At 47.1% G+C, this 17,909-nt stretch overlaps 1 protein-coding gene across 1 annotated transcript; it reads left to right on the forward strand.

Moving 5' to 3' along the window:
• Positions 1 to 217: 217 nt before the first annotated feature.
• On the forward strand, positions 218 to 16,743 carry LOC117479224. The gene is made up of 3 exons (XM_034126247.1): positions 218 to 286; positions 573 to 618; positions 13,791 to 16,743. Exons 1-3 carry the CDS (start codon positions 220 to 222, stop codon positions 15,595 to 15,597), a joined length of 1,920 nt encoding a protein of 639 aa, XP_033982138.1. The 5' UTR covers positions 218 to 219; the 3' UTR covers positions 15,598 to 16,743.
• The last annotated feature ends 1,166 nt before the right edge of the window (positions 16,744 to 17,909 follow it).

Consider the following 17,909-nt stretch of genomic DNA (forward strand, 5'->3'; position numbering starts at 1 on the left):
CCTAAAACACTGGGATATGTGAATATATTTCTGTAGGCTACACACAGTGAAGTCCTAAAGGGTTCACAGCCTGCACTTTGCTTATGTTTAACTGATAAACTGTGTAGGCATGAATGTTATTTTGTCATTCTCATTCCTATCTAACCAAATGTGGGCAGATAGGAGCTGCAGCGCTGAGCCTGCTGACTTCACACTGTCCTTCAGCTCTGCAGAGGAACCATGCTGGAACCCTGTGGATTTTCTGTTTTAATTGTTCAGCTGTCTTTGGCAGCAACAATGCATGCTGGTAAGGTCATTACACTTTTAAAAATATCTTTAGTTTTTATATATGTGGCGTTTTATTGAAGCGTATTATCCAAATGAGTGAAAAAGAGTTAATTCTCCATATTCAGCAGTAGACTTACTAAGTAAAGCACAGGTTTAGTTTGAGCTATGCATCAGTGGAATATAGTGAATCAGAGATAATGATAATTATGACCAACAGACAGCTGCATTTTACACTTAGTGCCTGAAAAACAGAGGTAGGAGCGTCAGATAAACACTTTTATCTATGAGCCGTTTTCTCTTAACAGGTGGGGGTGTTCAGAGGACTCCATGGTGCGGGACTCTAGAGCGCAGGTGAGACAACACATGATAAATCAAGCGTCTGCTTTAATGTGATCAACATGACATGATTCAGTGGTTCCCAACCTTTTTCAGTCAGGCCCCCCTTGTGTAATTGGAAATATTTTCGAGCCCCCCCTAATCCGGTTCCCACCGAGATTGGTAGAATTAACTGTATATAGTTGTACAAACATTACATTTTCTCTGCTAATAATAACAAGACAAAAAGATTCAACTATAATTTTATTGAACATGAACAAAAGTGCTTGTATTGGCAGATGTACTGTGCTACTGCTTATCGATCCGGTTCTTTAACAGTATTTTTATAGGTTATTTTTGTTCTTTTTTAGGGGAAAAAACAAACAAATTAGAAACAGAATTCATGTTGATTAATTGTATGTATAGTGTGGATTATGGGCTGCTAGCACACATAAAATGCCTGCAGTGGTGGTAGTAAGTGATTTACTCAAGTACTGTACTTATATTGAGGTACTTAAGTATTTCCACTTGCTTCTTTGTAATTCTGCTCCTCTACAGTTCAGAGGTAAATGGTGTACTTTTACTACATGTATTGAATACCTTTAGTTACTTCACAGATGTGGATGAAGATGTGAAATATAATCAAGTGTTAAATCAGACTTTAGTTACACCTGGAGTAAATTCACAAGCTACCCTGCAGTATACTACTTTTACTTAAGTAGGCTACTTGATCTGAGTACTTCTCCCACCTTACACGTAATTGGGGCAACAGAACTCCGAGTTCTATTTTGTATAGGCTTCGCCCTCTAAGGCTATCGCTATTGGGTAATCCCCTGCGCACCCTCGCACCACTGAAAACACTTGTAGTCCACGCCCACCTGCGAGGTGGGCCCCACCTTCTGACTCACTTCCGGTATAAATAGGAAGGAGGCCCGACAATCTGCTCCCTCTTTTCTTCAGCACCCCGGTACTGAAGCACTGTAGAGACACTAAAGAGTAAAGGCTCTTTTAAGAGCCACCTCGAAAAAGATCCTTAAACATGAGTACACAGGGTTGTGTTAGAGTTTGCTCCTCATGCCAGACGGGGTTCATAATGAGTTATGACCGGCACTCACGATGCGAATCCTGCCTGGGGTCGGAGCACGCGCACGCAGCTCTCGCCCAGCAGGTGTCATGTGCTAATTGTGCCCGTCTCCCTCTGGCCGACAGACAGCGAAGAGCGGACGCTCTCGCTACTGCGGCCGAGGAGGATGATTGGCCAGTCCAGGAGTCCTACTCCGTGGACCAAGCCCTAGAGTTCCTGGATCCGAGTGCTGGGCAGGAGTCGGAGGACTCCTACCCCGCCTCCATCCACGGATCACCGTGTGGTTCCGCCATCCCGTTTCTCCCCCGGACGGAGGAGACAGAGATGGAGCCCGGTGCCGGCTCCGCGGTCCCTCTTTCCGCCATCACGGCTCTGCTGTCGATCGGCGGGATCCTGCAGGAACTGCCGGAGATCATCTGGAGAGGTCTCCTCGTTCCCAGGAGAGCTCTCTTGCCGGTGGAAGGAGTGTTTCGCCCGGGTACAGACCGTCAGGAGTGACCCGGTCTGGCCGCGCTTCCCGGCAATCCGGAAGTACCAGGAGGGAGCGGCGGCGGCCCCTAGGAGCCTGAAGGCTCCGGTGTCCTCATACGTCCCCCTCACTAAGGGGGTTGACGGATGTTAGTTTTCTGACCGCGCCTCCCCTGGAGCCGAACCTGACGGCATTGTTCGGGGTGAAGCAGGCCAGCACGGTCGCCGCACGGCGTCCCTTGCTTTCCTCCGGGGACCAGGTTGTCGTCCGCCAGACTGACCGGATGCACCAGTGTGCCTTCCAGGCGTCTGCAGCGGCGAACAACAGGTTAATAAACTGCAGAGCTCGCTAACTCGCTAACTAAGCCGGCTGCCACTAACCTGTCGGTTAGTAGCCAACAGGGCTCGCTGCAGAAGCCTGCTGTGTCACAATCCTAGTTTTCCTAGTTTTCTATCACAATCTTAGTTGTCTGTCTTGATTTTATGTTGAAATTCTGTTCTCCCTGTGTCTTGTCTTCCTTCCTGTGTTTTCCCTCCTGTGTCTGATGGTCTGATTGTGTTCACCTGTTGCCCTTGTGTTTCTGCCTCCCCTGCCCAGCTGTGTCTTGTTCTGTGATTACCCTTCTTTGTATTTAGTCTTGTCTTCCCCTGTGTTCCATGTCGGTTCATTGTCTTTCCTGTCACCCTTCATGTTGTCACGGTCAGTTTTGTCTGGATGCTACCTCGTGTTACCTACTCTTTGGATTACCTCGTGTTACCTACTCTTTGGATTCATGGTTTTGTTAAGTTATTTTCATTGTCAACAGCTTGTTTTTTTGTAATAAAGCTTGCTTTTTGTTACATTTTGAAACCCGCTTCCCTTTTTAAACTGCATTTGGGTCCTACCTTTTCCCGAATCGTAACAGAATGAACCGACCAAATTTGGACCCAGCAGATTCTGTTTTGTTGGCTCTACAGGCGGAACGTCTTGGGTACTCTCTGGAGTACATTTTTTATACTTGGTATGACGCCTCATCTAGACTGGGTAGAGAGGCTGCTTTGAAGGAGGCACGCCAGGAGGTTGCTCGCAAGTCCTGGCTCAGGAGCTTGTTGCCTGAGTGGCTACAAACTTTTACAACTAGCCCTGAAAACTTGTCTCAAGCCTCTAACCCTTTCCTGGGGTCTGGCCTGGCTTTGGGAGGTCCGCGGATCCTCCGGAAGGTTTCTGGAAGATGCAAGGCCAGAATTCCAGCCCGTGCTCCAGCGGCCCCAGTACCGGCCCCAGCAGCCATGGTTCCGGCTCCAGTTCCGGCCCACGCAGCCATGGTCCCGGCTCCAGTTCCTGCTCCAGTACTGGCCCCAGCAGCCATGGTTCCGGCTCCAGTACCGGCCCCAGCAGCCATGGTCCCGGCTCCAGTTTCAGCTCCAATACTGGCTCTCCGGCCGACGCCAGCTCCCTGTGTCCTGTCGGCGTACCGGCCGACTCCAGCTCCTCGTCTCCTGTTGGCTCTCCCGCCGACGCCAGCCCCCCGTGTCCTGTCGCCGTACCCGCCGACTCAAGCTCCTTCACTGTCGGGGGTCCCGCCGACTCAAGTCCCTTCTCAAGTCCCCTCTCAAGTCCCCTCTCAAGTCCCTTCTCGAGTCCCTTTTCGAGTCCCCTCTCGAGTTCCCTCTCAAGTCCCTTCTCGAGTCCCCTCTCAAGTCCCCTCTCAAGTCCCCTCTCGAGTCCATTTTCAAGTCTCCTGCCGAGTCCCCTCTCAAGTCCCCTCTCAAGTCCCTTCTCGAGTCCCTTTTCAAGTCTCCTTTCGAGTCCCTTTTCAAGTCCCCTCTCGAGTCACTTTTCAAGTCCCTTCTCATGTCCCTTCTCTAATCCCAACTCCATGTCCTGTATCGTTGGGGGTTCCGCTGAGGGTCCTGCCGACTCCATGTCCTGTGTCGTTGGGGGTTCCACTGAGGGTCCTGCCAACTCCATGTCCTGTATCGTTGGGGGTTCCGCTGAGGGTCCTGCCAACTCCATGTCCTGTGTCGTTGGGGGTTCCGCTGAGGGTCCTGCCAACTCCATGTCCTGTGTCGTTGGGGGTTCAACTGAGGGTCCTGCCAACTCCATGTCCGGTTTTGTTGGGGGTTCTGCCGACACCTGCTCCGCCGGGTTTCCTGCTAACACCATATCCTGTCCTGTTGGGGGTCCCGCCGACACCTGCTCCGCCGGATTTCCTGCCAACACCATGTCCTGTCCTGTTGGGGGTTCTGCCGACACCTGCTCCGCCAGGTTTCCTGCCAACACCAGATCCTGTCCTGTTGGGGGTCTCACCGACACCTGCTCCGCCGGATTTCCTGCCAACACCATGTCCTGTCCTGTTGGAGGTCCCGTCGACACCAGCCCTTGCTCCGTCCGGGGTCCCACTGACACCAGCCCATGTCCCGTCCAGGGTTCCTGTTACGCCGTTGGCTCAGCCGGCTACGAACTCTGTCCTGCCGGGTGTCCCGCCGACACCAGATCCTATTCCGCCGGTGGTCCAGTCGGCCACGAACCCGGTCCGTCCTTGTGCCCGGCTCCCTGACTATGCCCGCTGCGGCCTTAGCCGCTTCTCTGCCTCTGCCTTGCCACCGGGCCGTCCGCCTGAGACTCCTTCCTGGTCCTCTGCCTTACCCCCGGGCCATCTGCCCAAGACCACCTCCTGTTCCTCTGCCTTGCCCCCGGGTCGTCCGCCTGAGACCACCTCCTGTTCCTCTGCCTTGCCCCCGGGTCGTCCGCCCGAGACCCCTTCCTGGTCCTCTGCCGTGCCTCCGGGCTGTCAGCCCAAACCCGTCCTCCGGACCCCCTCCACCCACCCTTTTGGAAGTGTTTGACTTTGTTTTGGACGTCTGGAATCCGTCCCTTGAGGGGGGGGTTCTGTCACAATCCTAGTTTTCTGTCACAATCTTAGTTGTCTGTCTTGTCATGATTTTATGTTGAAATTCTGTTCTCCCTGTGTCTTGTCTTCCTTCCTGTGTTTTCCCTCCTGTGTCTGATTGTCTGATTGTGTTCACCTGTTGCCCTTGTGTTTCTGCCTCCCCTGCCCAGCTGTGTCTTGTTCTGTGATTACTAGGGGTGTAACGGTTCACGAACATTTCGGTTCGGTACGTACCTCAGTTTTTAGGTCACGGTTCGGTACGTTTTCGGTACAGCAGAAAAAATTATCACAAAACATAAAATATCTTTTGGGGGTTAATTATTATTAAACTGTGAATAATGTATTCACTCAAATAAATACAAAATATAATAAAATAAACATTAAGGTGCAGCATTTCGATGAACTGAAATAATCTGTATTTGAACTGTACTGTACTAGTACCTATAAGCAGCCAGCTTGACATTATGACTTGCTTGCTTGTCATTGTATTTTCATGTTTTTTTAAAGAAAAATGAACTTGTCCACATTGATTGCCGAAAGGGCAGATCTGCTGGCACTAACAATTGTTGGAGTAGAATACTTCTGCTACGCGCCGTTCGTTGGATGAGGCTGGATCTCTATTAAATTAACCTGTTCCACTCTGAGCCTGTTTTTCAGGTCTCAGGCTCGAAAATGACATTCCCAGAACAAATGACCATATCTTCCCTTCTAAAAGGGTTAAATTAATAATCTTTTCTCAAAGTAATGATAAACCTGTGAGTTGGATGTAGAAGTGTCAGAATCAATATAAATGTTTTTTATTTTAAAGAAAATTCAGATTTTACATAGTAAAAAACTGTAAATTATAGTGTCCGTCCAAAAATTATTTTTTACAGATAGTGAAAACTACCCTTGGATGATGGGTTAGTAGACTAAAAGCTTTAGGAATCCAAAGTACAACATATAATAAGTACCCTGTATCAAGATTGATGCAAAACAAGTGAAATTTGACCTTTTTAGAGAGATTTAGCCAAAAACTGGGCCATCTGGGGTCATTTGGGTGGATTTGACCTATCTCTGGCCCCCCTTGCTCGATCTGGTTGGTTGACATACCCTTGTGACCGTTAGAGCCAATAGAATCGAAGGAGGATACTCACATAGACACACATTGTAAAGAAAAAATGTTGCCGCTTCGCGTGTGGAAAGCGAAACTAAACTGGAGGAATGTCTCCTTCTGGATTTTGGAAACTAAAACGCAGTTGTATTGCTTATGGATTATCAGAAATAATTTCAAAGAAGGCACAGACACATAGGATGAACCTATGGATTAACTGCAGCATCGTTTTTTTATCGTTTTAATGCCATTGAAGACCACTTTTGACCAAGGTGAGCCATATTTACATGTTTAGCTTCTTGGCTCCACATGTGATGATGTACGCTTTCGTTGATAGCGTCGCGAATGTTTATCACTGAGTGTTGAGGTGGGCACCGTTAGATTCAGTGTCTCCAGGACACCAAAAAATAGTGTTTGGTTGTGCATCTAGGATAAGTAATAAGGGAGTTCTGAGTGAGTTTATGTGCCTTTGTCGGTCCCGTTTTTTCGATCGAGGCTAATTCAGAGGCTGAGTGCTAGCATTGTGGGTTTTTTTTGAAAAAAAAAATTAAAAAGATCAGTTAGCTGAGTTTCTTCCCGTTACATGGATATAACACATTCATAGTTTTATTCAATATTAAGATTCCTTAGACGTTGTTTCCTGCAAATGACGCGTTTATCCGCCCGGTACCGGGGGGAAGGCGTGAAACAGGTTAAGAAAGGAATTGAAAACACCGGAATCAAAGTTATAACAAATTATCTGAGTTTACTTCTAGTAGGAAACCAAACACATATACAAGTTATACAGAGTACTCGAGTACTCCGGACTTTTAGATTTGTGATGCGATGCGGATAAAAGCGTCGGGACCAGACAAACTCATCAAACGAGAAGAAAGTGACTTCAAGTTTGTGATGCGATGCGGACACAGATATCGGAACCAACAAACTCACCAAACCCAAAAGCAATTTTACACACACAAACATCAGTATTTCTATCTGTCTTTGGGGCGGAGATTTGTCGATTCTTCCTTCCCACTTTTCTCCCAAGCGAATTAGAGAGCCCCTGGGGAGGAGCTGTTTAAACTGACCACCTCCCCCAAGTGCCCTGATTGGCTGGATTCGCTTCTGGCCGAGGTCAATCAGAGTTTCGAACAGAGTGAGATCCCAAACCACACCAGGTCAAAAGTCAATGTTTATCTTTACCTTATCTTACTCTACATTCCTTTCCCAGGGGATATTTTCACCTAACCTTCCCTCCTTCCGACATTTAAACTCTTCTCCACTTATTTTACGATGTCTTTTAACGACTTAATGACCGCATCTGGCTTTTAGGGATGATAAGGATGTTGGTGTGTTGAAACACAGAATCTCTGAGCCAGTGAATTTAAAAGTGAGAATAACATTCTTTTTCTAAGTGATTATCAAAACCCGTTTGTGATTACCTAAAACAGTTCAAACAATACATGTTTACTTCAATACAGTGTAGAATCATATCTTTTTACTTCACAATGTCTCCTGCTGTGGAGAACACCCTCTCGCTAGGGACAGAGGTAGCAGATACAGCCAGGTAGCGCTTTGCTAACATGGCAACATAAGGATATTTGGCGTTTGTAATAGCTTTGGCTCGGTCTGAACTTTTTGCGAGTGGTGGAGGCTTAAATGCTAGTGGGAGTTGGGTTCAGTCATTTTTCTTTTGGTACCGGTGATATTCACGTTCGGGTGATGCCTTTTCAAATGAGTGTGCAAGTTTGATGTATTGCCAGCCGCGTAACCAATTTTAGTTGAACAATGCCGACAAACAGCTTTGGTTCTGTCCACCTGTCTTTGTCCGTCATCCTTGTACGTAACCGCGAAACCAAAATGTTCCCAAACCGGAGACTTCAATGATGCTGGAGGATCTTCGAGCTCAACTTTATCGGCGTTCGCCATTTCGCCAGTTCCTCAAATTACTGACTAAATTTGAACGCATCCCTGTGACCAGCTCTCATAGTATGCCTCTCGTCCAATGAAATGACTAGGTCGCTCTATGACGCGTTGAACCCAATATGAGCAAATTACACTGAACGCTGCGACGCAGCACCTGAGATTACTTACAAAAAGTTGTTCACGTTCTCAATTTTTTACGTTTAACGTTATATTCGTTCGGTACATTTCGGTACACACGTGTACCGAACCGAAGGGCCCATACCGAATAATTTCGGTACGAATACGTATACCGTTACACCCCTAGTGATTACCCTTCTTTGTATTTAGTCTTGTCTTCCCCTGTGTTCCATGTCGGTTCATTGTCTTTCCTGTCACCCTTCATGTTGTCACGGTCAGTTTTGTCTGGATGCTACCTCGTGTTACCTACTCTTTGGATTACCTCGTGTTACCTACTCTTTGGATTCATGGTTTTGTTAAGTTCTTTTCATTGTCAACAGCTTGTTTTTTTGTAATAAAGCTCGCTTTTTGTTACATTTTGAAACCCGCTTCCCTTTTTAAACTGCATTTGGGTCCTACCTTTTCCCGAATCGTAACATGCTGTTTTTAACCTATTGGTTAATAAACTGCGGAACTCGCGGCATTCCTCTGTCCCAGATATAGGCTACCTATACACACGGTCATAATAAGCCCACGAGCGCCGTTGTAACGCCTCGTGTGGACAGCACTGCACACACCTCCACTCACGATGAGAGCCGGAGTGAAACGCAGCGTGTGGAGGCTCCCTCGCAGCCCTTTCGGTCCAGGCCCACCTTGGGTTGCCTAATGTTGGAGTAGAATACCTCTGCTACGCGCCGTTCGTTGGATGAGGCTGGATCTCTATTAAATTAAGAAAGGAATTGAAAACACCGGAATCAAAAGTTACAACAATTATCTGAGTTTACTGGTAGGAAATCAAACACATATACAAGTTATACAGAGTACTCCGGGTACCCCGGGCTTTTAGATTTGTGATGCGATGCGGACAAATGCGTCAGGACCCGCCAACTCATCAAACCAAAAAGAAATTGGACTTCAGGTTTGTGATGTGATACGGACACAGTTCTCAGGACCTGCCACTCACCAAACCCAAAAGCAATTTTACACACACAAACGTCAGTATTTCTATCTGTCTTTGGGGCGGAGATTTGTCGATTCTTCCTTCCCACTTTTCTCCCAAGCGAATCAGAGAACCCCTGGGGAGGAGCTGTTTAAACTGACCACCTCCCCCAAGTGCCCTGACTGGCTGGATTCGCTTCTGGCCGGGTTCAATAGTTCTCTCCAGGACTTGAAATTCCAAAGTCCCCTAAGGTCAAAAGTCAATTCTTATCTCCGTCCCGATCTCCCCTCCCTACCTTTTCCAGGGGATCTTTTCCTATTTTACGATGTCTTTAACGACTTAGAAACAGCATCTGGCTCTTAGTGGTGATAAGGATCAATGTTGGTGTGTGAAACACAGAATCTCTAAGTCAGTGAATTTAAAAGTGAGAATAACATTCTTTTTCTAAGTGATTATCAAAACCCGTTCAAACAATATATGTTTACTTCAATACAGTGTAGAATCATATCTTCTTACTTCACTAACGGGCAGCGGCGGCGAGGGCTCTGGCGTGGCTCGTCACCATGACGACCACAGCATATCACGAGCATGTACGCCCGCTCTCAGAGTATTTCTCAGAGTGGCAGCGCGTGTGTCTGATGGACAGATGGATGAGCAGGCTGATCAGCAGAGGATACACTCTGCAGCCAGCCTCTCCCCCCCCCCCCCCCGCAGTTCAATGAGATACAGGAAACACTCCAGTCAGGGAACAGTGTCTTGTGCTCCATTCAGAGCTGCAGGAACTCCTGTTGAAAAAGGCAATTTCCAGGGTTCCTCAAAGGGAGGAAAATCAGGGGTTTTTACTCCCGTTATTTTCTAATCCCGAAAAAGACCGGGGGAATGAGACCCATCCTCGATCTGTCAGTATTCCACATGCTGATGATCAAACAGGTGCTGGAATGTGTTCACCAGGACGACTGGCTCACTTCCATAGACCTGAAGGATGCATACTTCCACGTACCCATCATCCCGAAACACAGGAAATTCCTGCGTTTCTCATTTCAGGGAATATCAGACCAGACAATCGTTTGCCGTTCGGATATTCCCTGGCTCCTCGCATTTTTTCAAAGTGTGTAGAGAAGGCTCTGGAGCCGCTACACAGAGGAGGGATGAGAGTGTGGTTTTATCTGGACGACGTGCTATTGCTGGCTCGCTCCAGGGAGGAAGTCGCTTTACAGACGGTCTCGCATCTGTCAAGCCTAGGTTTCATAAATTGGAAGAAGATCTGTCCTCTTCCCTCCCAGACAATCATTTATCTGATTGTCTGAGAGGGGAGTGGAATTAAACTCAGCCAGCATGAGAGCGCGGCTCTCGCGGCAGAGAGTGGAGAAACTGACAGCTCTCCTCCGGCGTATGACACCCCGCAGCGTGGTGACAGCCCTCTCCGTGATGCAGCTGCTCGGCATGGTGTCAGCTGGTCACGTGGTGATCCCCCTGGGTCTCCTCCACAGGGGGAGACTCCAGAGGTGGTTCATTCGCTGCAGAAGCCTGCTGTTTTTAATCTATCGATTAATAAACTACAGAGCTCGCTAACTAAGCCGGCTGCCACTAACCTGTCGGTTAGTAGACAGCAGGGCTCGCTGCAGAGCTCGCGGCATTCCTCTGTCCCAGATATGCCTCCTACACACGGTCATAATAAACCCACGAGCGCCGTTATAACAACTCGTGTGGACAGCACTGCACACACCACCACTCATCCCCTGAGCGTGTACGCGCCTTATGATAAGAGCCGGAGTGAAATGCAACGTGTGGAGGCTCCCTCGCAGCCCTTTCGCCTCACGGGCAGCGGCAGCAAGGGCGATGGCGTGGCTCGTCACCATGACGATCACTACAGCACATCACTAGCAACAGGGCCACGGCAGCCTACCTCAATTGCCAGGGAGGAGTACGATCTGCGCAGCTTCTGAACGCAGCCAGGCGGCTGCTGTTCTGGACGCGCAGGCACACACTTGCTCTCCTATTATTATATGTTTTCCCACCAGTTCCACTGACCCCTCGGTTCCCGGACCGAGTGCGGGAGAAGCGGCTATCAGCGGTCCTGATAGCCCCGGAGCGCACGGGAGCGTCCTGGTGTCCATGCTTACAGCGTACGCTAGTTTTGGCCAGCTGACAGATTGCTCGTGTTTCCGCGAAAATACTTATGGCAAACGAGCATTGACCACATCGAGCTCTGTAGATTAGATGTTCTCTACCGGCGGATCTCTGTGTGCACGGCGCTGCAGCAGTGCAGCGAGTCTGTGAACGAGATGCCCCGCCCCCCACACAGACGAAAGAGAGAGAGAGAGAGAAAGAGAGATCTCCGCACCGAACAAGTAAAGGCCCTGACACACCAAGCCGATTTTGGCCGTCGATAGATGTCTGGCCGTCGATGAGCGTCCTGTCGCCCTACTCAGATTGGTGTGTCCCGCACCGTCGTGTCTTTTCGGCCGTGCCGACCCCTTCCGCTGCCGGCAAAATAAATCACTCTGATTGGCTGTTCAGCTTAGCGAAACACAATTTGCCTGAATGGGAGTGGAGCAGTACAGTACTTAAGTAAATGTACTTTGTTACTGTCCACAATCTGCCTAGAAGTATTTTAATGTTGTAGCTGTTCAAGATGGTCATTTAAAAATGTTTTAAAAATATACTGTTAGTAGTTAAACCAATAATAATGCTAGGGCTGCAACTGACAGTTATGTAGGCATATTTTAATCTGTTCTTAACGCTATGTGATTAAAAGAATAAACACAAATAGCAGGATAGGCACACATATTTGCTATATCTTGCCCCACTGAAAAGGCACTGCACCGATACTGTTAAAATATTGGCATAGTTCGTCCCTGTGCTGCTTGGCTCGAGCTGTAGCATGTAGCTATTTGTTGTTTGTATATATCACGCAGTCTGTCTTCTGGTTGCCTCTTTTGATTCACCACCTCCAACACAAGTACAAACACAAATTATATCTGGAGTAATTCTCAGGCAATGTCCAACTTAAAATGCAGTCTTCTTGTTAAGGCTGAATAATCCAAACGAAAGCAAAAATAGTAAGTCCAAAGTCACTTCACAAAAAAAAGGTAATCCAGTTCAAACGAGAACACTGCCAGTTGAGGAAAAAACTCCAAAAAGAAGGGACTCACTGACTGCCGAAAAGGGAAATCCTATTCCTTTTCACTCTGGGCCTGTGATGTCAGTCTTTGCTGGTCCTCAGGCTCTTTGGGTGTCAATGTTCCTAAAAGCCGCCATACAATATCCCCAACCTCCACCTTTCAACCCCTTGGCAAACCTTTTCTTTTCCCCATTAAACAAACAATTCCCTCTGCTTTTCTTCCCTTTGGGCCCCGCCCCCTTTTCCTCACCTGTATCCAATGCACCCCTGATTAGCACACCTGATTCCCCTGTGACTAAGGCGCCGTTTACACGAGGAGAAAACTGCTTGTATCTGCATAGTTTTGCGTGCGTATAGCCCTATTATTTACACGAGGCCGATAGAAACTGACCCCACAAACGATAACGGGTCCCAAGGTGGATAGATTTGCAAACGAAACGCTCTGGGGGGTCAACCGAGTCCGTGTAATCACCTCTATACGAATATTTCCCGAAAAAATAGCGAAAAAAAAAAAAAAATAGCACCTCTCCTGCTCACTGCTGTAGCAACCATCAAAAATAGCTGTGTTAATTAAACGCACAAGGGGTTCTTGAATGAAATAATATTATAAAAGGCAAACCAGAATTGTTAACGCCCAATATACTCCTTAAACAAAATAAACAGAGTCAGATGTCATGCATTGATCCATTATATTGACAAAGGAGCGATCTCACCCGGTGTTTGTAGAGAATATCTCTCTTTCTGAGCCGTCCTCTCGATGCAATATCCACAGAGACGTGCTTCTTGGTTTCTTTCAGTTAACTTCCCCGTTGCATTTATCCATATGCTGAGGAAATGACTATATCCCGCTGAATACCAGCAATCGCCACACACACTGACTTCCTCCTGTCAGTAGCTACTGCTAGTGCTACTGCTACTGACCATGCTACAGATATTAGTGCAAAAATATACAGCTCCTCTACCACAACCATCAGCAACAACAGATTCGGTTTCTTTCAGTTTCTTTCAGTTTCAGTTTCAGTTTCAGGGCTTAAACAGAAGGGTAGCCATGGCAACATTGCTGCGGGGCTGCTCCAGGCTGCTCTTCTTCGCGGCTTTTGGTGTATTTTGGCGGAAGTTACAGCGCCACTTACAGTCCCAGCATATGTACTACAGCGTTTCCAGCGGCCTCGTTTAAACAGACACGTTAAATGAAACAAATGCATGTGAACGGAAGACTTTTTTGAATACGCATACTGTGCATAAACGCAAACGGTCCCGTGTGAGCGGGGCCTAACTGAGTGAAAGCAGGAGGGGAGACAGGGACAGCAGAAAATGTCTACAGTGATGGCTCTGTCACACGGTGATGACCTCTTTTGTATGCCAAACCCAAAATTATCATCGCAACATGCTAACTTTGGGTTTGTTTTTGATATTCCAAATCCATTGGCTCCATAAAGAAAATAAGACCTGTGACAAACACATGTTAATATTACAACAGCATAATCTCCACATATTAACACCATCTTTATGTGTATTTTGTATTTGTCTGGCTCATTGTTCACCGATCACTTATCTGTTTTCAGGGCATACGTTCAGAGGATTCTTCCATCATTTGACTCACTGCAGCCTGATCCTGGAGTACTGTCCAATAATCAGAGGGGGCCTGGCTTACTCAGTGCTGCTGGTCACATTGAGGAGGACAACCCAGTGTTGTTGACTCAGGCAGAACATTTTAGATTCAGCCCTAATGAGACATTCCAGACAGACATGATGTTTCCTCAACAACAAATGACCCGTCGGGAAGGAGTTGATACTGAAAGCAGCTATCAGACTGTAGTTATCATGGAAGAAGACCCAGCAGTGACAGAGGCAGCCACTGACCTCTTTGAGAGGCATCTCACTGTATCAACTTTGCTGAAGTACCAGAAGGGGGCGCTACATATTCACAGAGGAGGCCATTTCTTTTCTACTAGAAACCATGATGTCATACTGGTTGGTCACGGCAGCATTAGTGCCAATGGAACAGTCCAGCTAGCTGGTCATGGCCCAGAGGAACTTGCCAGATTGGTGTCGAGCATCTTTGGTCCTCTTAGCTCCATCAGCTTCATCAGCTGCAGCCTTGGGACTGACCGGCACTTCATGTTACAACTGCTACAAGCTCTGCGCTCTCTCGGTGTGGAAACAAAGCTACACCTTTACAACTCCTTCCTGTCTGTAAGGTCTGACGGAGAGATAATGACGAGGACTGATGGGGTCTGGAGGTCTCAGGACCAGAGCGCAAGAGTCACAGCTGAACTGGACCAAAGAGGCGACCTGCTCACCAAAGTACAACTTGGCTGTGCAGGGCCAGTGATCTCTGAGTATAAAGGAAAGGTTTTGTATATCCAGACATTGGAGTGGCCAAGCCACCCTCAAATGTTTGTTCCGATGGAGCTGCGCAAAAAGTACCCCTCTATCGACTGCCTGGAGGGGCTTACTTGGAGCTTATTCTTTGAGGAGAAAGAAAGAAGGCGTGCTCCTGATTACGTCCCAGACACAAGACTCCTTAGAGCAATTTGGCTTTCAGAGCCAGAAGACGAAGCCAACATTGAGTTTAAGCACATCACTAACATTCAGGATCTCCTTGTGGAGATACGGTACAATGCTAAAGAGGAAGTTGCATCAGACCTGTACTATGTTCTAAATGAATGCATTTACAAAGTACACAGGAAAAATCTAAGCGTTAGTCTGGCGGGCAAGTTCATGAGCACCAAGAACCAAGCTGAAGCTGGAAACTTCCGTCAGAGCTTCAACGATCAGCAGGGGGAGGCCTCCCTGCAGGAGCTGAGGCAGGGTCTCAAAGCTTCCAAATTCACTGAGTTCTGTCGCCAGACCTTCCAGTTCCAGCAGTGTAACTACAACTGTGAGAGGTGGGGGCGCTTCTTCATGACTGCAGTGTTTTCCGCATCGGTGTGTAACTTCAGAACCTTCTCGCTTTTCCTCATGAGCGTCATAGGATGTGAAGTAGGCCGCTCCCGAGGGACTGACAGCGCCCTCTGCACAGCGTTTGTGGGAGCAGACCACCCCATGGAGACTGACCAACCCTGGCCCGGGCAGCTGCGCCGAGGGTTCTACGGTTGCACTTTGGAGAACTTCGAGATGGCTCCGGTCAGCAGGCAGATCTGGCTGGATGAAGTGGTTTCAAAGGAAAACGCCCTGTACATCAAATCCAAGCAGATGATGAATGCTGTGGACCATGACGATCAAACTGAGCTGGAAATCTTTGGGAAGGTCAAAGTCATGAATAAGTACGTGTTTTCGTCCTATCTGGAATTCTTCCGAGGTACACCTGAGGGAAAGAAACTCAAGATGGGATGTGCTCCCTCTTTCAATGAGGATTTAAATCCATAATCCTGGTTTAATGTCTGATAACCGAAGTTCATCTCTTTGTGTTTTTGTGGCATAGTAGGCTCTTGTATTCTTGCATGCATAAAGCTGCATTTACATGATATGCGGTAAAACGTCTCTGCGCTGACCTTGCCGTTGTGTTTCTTTGGAGAGAGTGCCACCTGACCATGAAGAGCCAGTGTTTCTGTTAGAAAAAATAGCCTGTCAAAATGACCGGTAAGATTTCAATTTACCAGACAAATGGGAAATATTCCATCAAATATTCTCTGTATTTATGATTGAAAACAATTGACAAAGAAAACGATATGAAGGAAGTCATTATCAAGGCATGTAGATTTATGTTTTATTGAAATGCATTGAGAAATTCAAGCCTGCAACACCTCGGAGCACTGTCAGGGGTCTAGTGCTATTTGTACCGAAGCACACTTGCTGTGGCTCATTTTGAAATATATGTAACCACTGTCAATGAACTCTCTCCAGCCAGAATAGACAGGAAAGTAAGAAGTAAGTGAGTAAATGTCTGATCACCAGGGTGCATCAGAGCCGCTTCCCAACTTTTTTTGTAGTGCATACGCTGTTGTATAACTAAACAATGTGAATGTGTACGAGAGATGATAAACACTTATTATTCATTTGAATTTGCCGGACTTCTACAGATCATTCAGGTCAAAGTCCGGTAAATACGGGCTAACAGAAACACTGGTATTCGCTCATCTGCACGCTGAACGTTGAGCAAATGGCCTATCATGTGAATGCAGCTTGTGTTCTGATATGAAACTGTAATAAAGCTTTCCTGATTAGTTTGCTGGCAAAGCCTCAGGTTTGATTGTTGCTAGAATAGTGGGCATTCTTCTAATGTGCTAAATTGAAGCATTTAAACTTTCATTTAAGCCCCCCTTTAAATGCATTTCTCTATTATATTTTCAGACCCCAACCAACCAACCAGTAACCCTGTTACTCATATTATCAGAATAAAACAGATTAATTTCCTCTCTTTAGTTAACTATTTGTCCGTGCCTTGGCCGCAGCATTACATTCTGCAGCTAGCATTCATTCCTGAGGTAAAGGCTAACATTAGCATTGATTTGCAACCCTGTTATGTAATTTAGAGTAATGACAGTTACGGCCCGTCCACACAGCAGCGTTAAAAAAATCTTGGAGGTGGGCGTATCTGAAGCTTGAGGATTTTTTTTTTGAGGAAGCAAAAAAGCCCGAAGTAAACTGGATATAAACTCCCCAAACAGGCGAAAACCTACCACTGTCTCTGCCACCTCCCTCCATGCCTGGCTCCTCCGGTTTGTATCCCGGTAGGTAAATAGGGACTGGTCATAAAGCACCGGGTGATTCCCTACCGCTAATTTCTCCTCTATTTTTTGGAATATGAGGAAATGACCTGCGGTATGTCTCTCCCAGCATACACGCGGTTTGATTGGCTAGCGCTTGAACTGTCAGATTTGCATAAAAGGGATTTGATTGGCTGACGCTTCCACCTCAGCTTCAAAAGTTGAACATTTCTCAACTTTGAATCCTGAAAATCCTGAAAATCTCCGCTCTGCTGCCCACAATGCAGTTCGGCGAAAAGTGAGGCAAAGTGACGTCACCCCATTCAAAGTGAATGGGCAGAAGTGTTCCAAGATTTTTTAACGCTGCTGTGTGGACGGGCCGTTACAGTGCTGCATCTCCTGCAGTGAAATGTATTATCTTCAGTCAAATGTAATGTTTATATATCATTTAGCATGATCTACATGTTATGAATTTATAACTGTATTTTCATAATATCAATTGCCTTTTTTTTATTGGCTCCACGTAGCCTAAGCATGTTAAGGTTGCAACAATTAACGATTAACTCAGAATGAACACAAAGGTGTTAAAATTATAGTGAGATCAAGAGCTAACAGACAATTTAAAAATAGACGTATTTGGATTTCAAAGTTCTTGCTCACCAATGAGCGCCGCCAGTGGCGTCGCCTGGCCTGGGCATCCGGGGCTTTAGCCCCGAATGTTTTTTCTGTAGCCCCGGACAATTCTCCCTCAATAATATAATACATTAACCGTGCTTTACGTGAACCTCATCATGACACAAGAGAGGACGGCAGCACTGTAATTTCCCGTGTTCAGTGAATGCAACAGAGGCATGACACCAGACCAATCAGAGAGTTGCATGGAAAAAACGTGTGCTTGTGTCATTCAAGCTCGGCTCTGTGTGTGTGTGTGGCAATAGCGCATTAGTGTGATAGAGAGAGAGAGGGGGAGAGAGAGGGAGAGAGGGAGAGAGGGGGAGGGAGGGAGGTGCCAGCATGGACCGTGTTGTTAGC

Source organism: Trematomus bernacchii, unplaced genomic scaffold, assembly GCF_902827165.1.
Source record: "Trematomus bernacchii unplaced genomic scaffold, fTreBer1.1, whole genome shotgun sequence".
Classification (NCBI taxonomy): domain Eukaryota; kingdom Metazoa; phylum Chordata; class Actinopteri; order Perciformes; family Nototheniidae; genus Trematomus; species Trematomus bernacchii.

Coding starts and splice junctions, on each gene's coding strand:
- LOC117479224 (XM_034126247.1), top strand. CDS start 220: ATGCTGGAACCCTGTGGATTTTCTGTTTTAATTGTTCAGCTGTCTTTG. Junction 287..572: donor GGCAGCAACAATGCATGCTG/GTAAGGTCATTA, acceptor TTCTCTTAACAG/GTGGGGGTGTTCAGAGGACT. Junction 619..13,790: donor TGCGGGACTCTAGAGCGCAG/GTGAGACAACAC, acceptor ATCTGTTTTCAG/GGCATACGTTCAGAGGATTC.